The sequence below is a fragment of the Oryctolagus cuniculus genome, chromosome 8, assembly GCF_964237555.1.
Source record: "Oryctolagus cuniculus chromosome 8, mOryCun1.1, whole genome shotgun sequence".
NCBI lineage: Eukaryota > Metazoa > Chordata > Mammalia > Lagomorpha > Leporidae > Oryctolagus > Oryctolagus cuniculus.
In genome coordinates, this window is record NC_091439.1 from 130,903,991 (window position 1) to 130,910,581 (window position 6,591).

The 6,591-nt window shown below is 36.6% G+C and overlaps 1 protein-coding gene across 1 annotated transcript; it reads left to right on the forward strand.

The window, feature by feature from the left end:
- The first annotated feature begins 3,159 nt into the window (after positions 1–3,159).
- LOC127486597 (prostaglandin E synthase 3-like) lies at positions 3,160–4,431 on the forward strand. Its single transcript, XM_070047269.1, has one exon. It carries the CDS (start codon positions 3,185–3,187, stop codon positions 3,665–3,667), a length of 483 nt encoding a protein of 160 aa, XP_069903370.1. The 5' UTR covers positions 3,160–3,184; the 3' UTR covers positions 3,668–4,431.
- Positions 4,432–6,591: the final 2,160 nt, after the last annotated feature.

The following is a 6,591-nucleotide window of genomic DNA, read 5'->3' on the forward strand; positions in this document are numbered from 1 at the left end:
CTCCAGAAACAAACTGGCTTCCAATGAGTGTTCCTTTAATTTAATTAATAGATTTTTAGAATGGGAAGCAATATGTGCAACACTTACTGGCTAATACTTAGACACCCAGTAAATATATATAATTTGATATAAAATTTGAGTCATTATCTCACCTGAAAAATCATATGTCTGCCACTTCTAGCCAATAGATTTCTTTTTTCTGATATTTTGCACAGAACCAAAGAGTTCAATTTCCTCTTATTTGCTTCTCATTTATCTTTCTTTTACACTCTTGATCCTTGAGAGATGAGGAAAGATAATGAAAGTGAGATGAGTGACCTAGTGTTTTAGCATAGTGTGCAGAATGGTATGAGAAGGCAACAGAAATGAAATGAGTTTAACCTTAAAGTGATGAAAATGGTCCTGGAATGTAGAGAGGACTCTGTCTTGCACCCTATCATCAAATCCTGGAAATGTTAGAAGTCTACAGTTTGTGGGGTCAGAGGGAAGCTCAGGAGATCTGAGTGAATAAATTGTTACTTATGAACAACATAAAGAGAGTTATTTGAGGAAGAGATTTTCCATTCTGTCTGCAAACTATATTTTAGAAGTACAGAGGCAGATTCTATCTTATGTTATCAAGTCTTTTTTTTCTATTAACTCCATTATTTGATTGACATTTTGCTTGTTCACCAAAATAAGTACAGAAATTGTCAGCCAGAATGTTACATATAGAGATTCCATGGAAGCCATGCAAACATTATTATTATTACTATTTTATTATTATTGTTATTTAGCCTGGCTCCTATGGATAATCAATAAAGGTGTTTTATCTCATCTGGACAGGAATCATTTACCAGCATGAAAGATCAAAGACATCCATTGTGTTCCGGCAAGGGGCAGAGGAGCATCGAACACCTCATCCACACACTGGGAGCTAGTCATTTTTGGTTTCCACTTGCATAGTATACCTTTTTCCAGCCCCTCAGTTTCAGTTTGTGTGCATCTTTACCTGTTAAGTAACTTTCTTGTATACAGTTTAGTCTTGCATACAGTTGGCTCTCACTATTTTATTCATTAGGTCAACCTATAGCTTTTGACTGGGGAATTTAATCCATTCACATTCAAGATTGATAATAATAGATTTGAAATAAGTCTTGTCATTTTACTGGTAGCATACTGGTTATTTTATGTATTACATATTTCTTTTTGCCTCTTATCATCTTTGTGTTTCCATAGCTTTTCATCACAGTAAGCTTGGATCCTCTTTCTCTTTTGTGTGTCTGCTGTGTTAGTGAATTTTGTACTGTCATGTGGTTTCATGATGATTTTTTTCTAATGTAGGACTCCTTTCAGGATTTTGTCTAGGGCTGGTCTGGTGGTGATGAATTCTCTTGGTTTACTTGTCTGGGAAATACTTTATTTCCCCTTTCATTGCTAAAGGATAGCTTCCCCAGATATGGTGTACTAGTTTGGAAGTCGGTTTTTCAAGACCTTGAATATATCATCTCACACTCTTCTGGCCTGCAGGGTTCCTGCTGAGAAGTTGGCTGTGAGTCTAATGGGTTTTCCTTTATGTGTAGCTTGGTGTTTTACTCTATCATTAAGATTCTTTTCTTGTCCTTAATTTTAGACCACTTGATTGTAATATGCCTTGGAGAAGGTTTCTGTTTGAGTCTGGTTGAGATCCTTAGAGTTCTTGTATCTGGATGCCCACATCTCTTTCAAAACTTGGCAAATTTTCAACTATAGTTCTTTTTGATAAATTTTCAATGCCTTTTTCCTTCTATTTATCATCAGATTCAGAGGCTTCTGCACCACAAAGGAAATAATGTAATTAAACGACATTGGACAGAAAAGGAGAAAATATTTGCAAGCTACCTATCCAACAAGAATTAGTATCCAGAACATATCAAGAACTCAAAAAACTCAGTAGCAAGATAACAATTAATCCACTTAAGAAATGGGTGAAAGACTTGAGTAGACAACTCTGAAAAGAAGAAATTCAAATGACCAAAAAGTATATGAAAAAATGCTCAGTATCTACCATCAGAGAAATGCAAATCAAAACCACAAAGGGACATCACTTTGCCCATGTTAGGATGACTGGTATTTTAAAAAAGAGCGAGGAAGTAAGACATTCTGGAAGGATGTGGAGAGATGGGAACAGTTACGCACTGTTGGTGGAAATGTAAGTTAGTAAAGCCACTATGAAAAACACCATGGAGATTTCTTAAAAACTAGAAATGGAATTTCCATAGGATCCAGCAATCCCACTACTGATATTTATCCAAAAATATGAAATCATTGTATCAAGGAAATATCTACCCTACCACATTTATTGCAGCACTATTCACAATAACCAGAAAAACCATAATCACATGAATGGGTAAAGAAGCTGTGGCATATATACACAATAGAATACTATCCAGCTATAGAAAAAAATGAAATCCTATCATCTGCAGCAAAATGGTTGGAACTCGTAGACGTTATGTTAAGTGAAATAAGCCAGACACAGAGGGACAAATACTGCAAATTCTCCCTCTTATTTGGAAACTTTAAAAAAAAAACCTCAATCTGAACATGGAATAGTCATTTCTAGGAGTTGCGAGGGGTGGTGGGAATAAAGGGAGCTTGGATTTAAAAATAGGGAAAGATGGGAGTGGTTTATTTATTGTGACAAATATGTCATAGTAATATGAGATGTTAATGGGAAAGTTGGATGGGGGTAAATGAGAATTCTTTGTACTACCTCACAATTTTTGTTTTCTAAACTTAAACTACTCAGAAACAAAAAGTTATTAAAAAAATAAAAATATTTGAACAAATAAACTCTTTAAAACATAGGAATGGTTTCTCTTCTTTCTTAAATAAAGACCACAATCTTTAATATATCTAATAGGGCCCGGCCTCACCACCCCTCGCTCGCACGCACGCACGTTCCTCCTCCGTCCTCACGCCCCTTTTCCTACACTTTCCTCTTCTCCCCGACTGGAGGAGCTGCTCGCGCCGCGCGGTGCATTCTGGGGACCCAGGTCGAGCCCGTCGCCGCCTTCGCCGCCGCCGCCTGAGGGGAGAGAGGAGAGGCCGCAACCGGGAAGAAAACGCCAGAGTCGCCGCTGGAGGAAAGTCCACTCCCCTGCCGCTGCCGCCGCCGCCAGCGAGGCACGCCCACCCGCTCGCCCGTCCCCCTGCCCCGTTCACAATGCAGCCTGCTTCTGCAAAGTGGTATGATCGAAGGGATTATGTCTTCATTGAATTCTGTGTTGAAGACAGTAAAGATGTTAATGTAAATTTTGAAAAATCCAAACTTACATTCAGTTGTCTTGGAGGAAGTGATAATTTTAAGCATTTAAATGAAATTGACCTTTTTCATTGCATTGATCCAAATGATTCCAAGCACAAAAGAACGGACAGATCAATTTTATGTTGTTTACGAAAAGGAGAATCTGGCCAGTCATGGCCAAGGTTAACAAAAGAAAGCGCAAAGCTCAATTGGCTTAGTGTGGACTTCAATAATTGGAAAGACTGGGAAGATGATTCAGATGAAGACATGTCTAATTTTGATCGTTTCTCTGAGATGATGAACAACATGGGTGGTGATGAGGATGTAGATTTGCCAGAAGTAGATGGAGCAGATGATGATTCACAAGACAGCGATGATGAAAAAATGCCAGATCTGGAATAAGGAGTATTGTCATCACCTGGATTTTGAGAAAGTGATTTCTCTGCAAAATTTCATAATTGAGAGAATTCCTGAGTTGATAGCTCTAAAGGTGGATGCTGTATTTGCCTCCTTTAACCCATTTTTCAACCTATTTGTTTTTTTAAAAGGCTTCACTAAGGGTTGATATGTACCATTGTAAGGGGCAGTTTTAAGTCAGCTAAGGCAATAACCTTATGCATGAACATTTCCCAGACTTCGTGAAGCTGTTGAGGTCCTAGATAATTGATACAGCAGTTGTGATAAATAAAAACATTTCACTTAAGTCTCCTTTACTTCATAACATAGATACTGACATGATAGGAAGTGCTCAGCTTAGGGAAAGATAAGTAAATTTTAGGGTTTAGAACATGGACTCAAACGTGGCTGAAACAAATTGGCTGACACCTTAAACTGATAACCGGCTATTCCTCTGGTGTATCCTTCAGGAATGTTCCACTAAAGTTTATTTTTCAAAAAATTCACTTCACATTATTCTATGTAAGTGATCACTTGTCAGTATTCCAGATGTATCTTAGCTAAAACTAGTGAATGCCCTAACTTAGATGGTTTTTGAAGCCTATACATTTGGTATTGTTTGGCCCTTAAGCTTTTACATCTCTTAGCATGGAGGATGAAGAAAGCTGTACATTGTTGCTTGAGAGTCTGTACATTTAGACCAGATTTGTATTTGCACTGTCAGTATGGCAAATGAGTGAAGAAAATGTTAATACACTATTGGAAATTTTTTTTATTTCTTTTTTTTTCTGGTTCAGCTTATACCAGGGCTGAAAACCTCAATTTATGTTCATGACAGTGGGGATTTTTTTAAATGTCTACATTCTTTCTAATAAACTGTTGGAAGACTTAAAAAAAATATCTAATAGATCCAATGTAATCTCAGCCTACTTCTGTGGCTCTTCCTGTACATATTTCCACTAGTTCCATGATTTCTGACATTCAGGACATTATTTCACAAAATCTCTAATGTGTTTTCCTGCTCCAGAGTACTGGGGGTTTTATTCTCTGTAAACTGAAACACTTTGGCTTCTAAACCCTTCACCTAGTTAGAACTTCAGATGTCAACTCAAATTATTATTGTTCTACAGGAAAACTTCCTAATACCCAAGATAGAGCCAGTGTCCTGATATACATGTCCTATACATTTTTATTTCATTTTTGAACTACTAAATGATTCTCTTACAATTCTGTAATTAATGTCTACTATCACTGCAATGCTAGAACCCACTCAACAAAGCTTCCTATAGTCTTCTACAGAGTACTGATTTATTTACACTATAGTACGCCTGACTCCTAATAAGTTTTCAACAATAATTTGTTGAATTCATTAATAAAAGTCTGTATTTTAAATTCAGTATCTCTATGTGTTCAGATCACATGAGCTTGAGAAAGAAGGTTGATTCTGTGGGAACCCTACACAGTACAGTCAAAAGAATGAAAGCAGCAAGTAACTACCCATTTTAAAAAGCTCCAAAGAGCAGAGCAAGAAGGCAAGACTTGGTTAGAAACCAATTATGAAAATTACAGGTCCTTAGGAACTATAAAGCAAAAATAGACTTTCCTCTTTCTTCACATGTCTTTCTGAAGCATAGTTGCTGATATGCACTGAGGACTGCAGTATCAACACAGGGGTGGAAACAGCACATAAGGCTGTTACAAAGATTAAATCAGTAACATTTCAGAATTCCTGGCAGTCAGTGCACAGTAAGTATTAGCCACTTCACAAGAGGTGGTCTCACTAACCTCTCCATCAGCATTGCCCAGGTTTCAGGAGCACTGCTTTCTATGGCCCTCTGTTTGGCTGTATGTAAAGTAATCATTATTCAGCTAACTTGCAGATTTGAAAATTGTTTCCTGACTGTGTGATTTGTCCCCTCATTTAGGAATCTAGAAGTTGTGTTACTGATGCTGAACCCAAGACGGAGCCATCAGCATCAGTAATCAGTTTAAGTATCCTTGGAGAAATAACCGTGAGGATTGCCATGTCTGTTGTCATTTAAGATATTGTCATATTTATTCTGAAATTAAAAACAGAAGCCTTGGTTTCACATCCCAGACCCATCTCTGTGTGTGTGACCCTGGGCATTTAGTTAGTCCTTGGCACGCAGTAAGCTCTCAGTAACATGATCTTTACTTTTCTTACACTTCAATGTTCTGACATTGTGGCCTCTTAAAAAGGAGTAGAATCTGATGTTGACATAAAGCTACAAGGACCACACAGACTGCCCCCGAAATGTAAAAACAACTGCAGAATTGTAACTTACTTTGCTACAAGTGGCCTCCTTATTTTCCTGTCCTTTATGTGTATCCTTCAATCAAAACAACTTCACTGTTCAGTGTGCACGTGTTGATATGCTTCTTAATTGCTGTGGGTGAGAGCCATTATCCTAAGATATAACCTAATTCAGATTTATGAAAAAAATAGAAATATTGGGTTGATGTCTAAAAATGATGTTTATCTTTTAGATGATTATCTCCCATTATGAGTTAACTAAGCTGGATAAATTAATTTTTCACTGAGACTACAAAATTCTTCCCTGGAAACCTGAACATAGCATAAAAATTAAATCTATAATAATAAAAAGTTTAAAATGTTTTAAAAACTCATTATTAATTATTAATCATCTGCCTTACCTGGCTAGGGCTGATCTTAATGAAATAAATTGGCACAAGATCGAGTCATATGTTCTTCAATAATTTTTTGTAATTACTTAACTAATTACTTAATTAATTAACTAATGCATTAATTAAAATGCAGCTTATATCAATTTAAGATAAATTGACAGATAATGTTAATTAATGGATTACTCATTATGTTTTCATGAGTCATGTTAGTATGGGTGTACAATATTCTTTAGAGACTGACTTTTGTAAATCTGAATTAATTA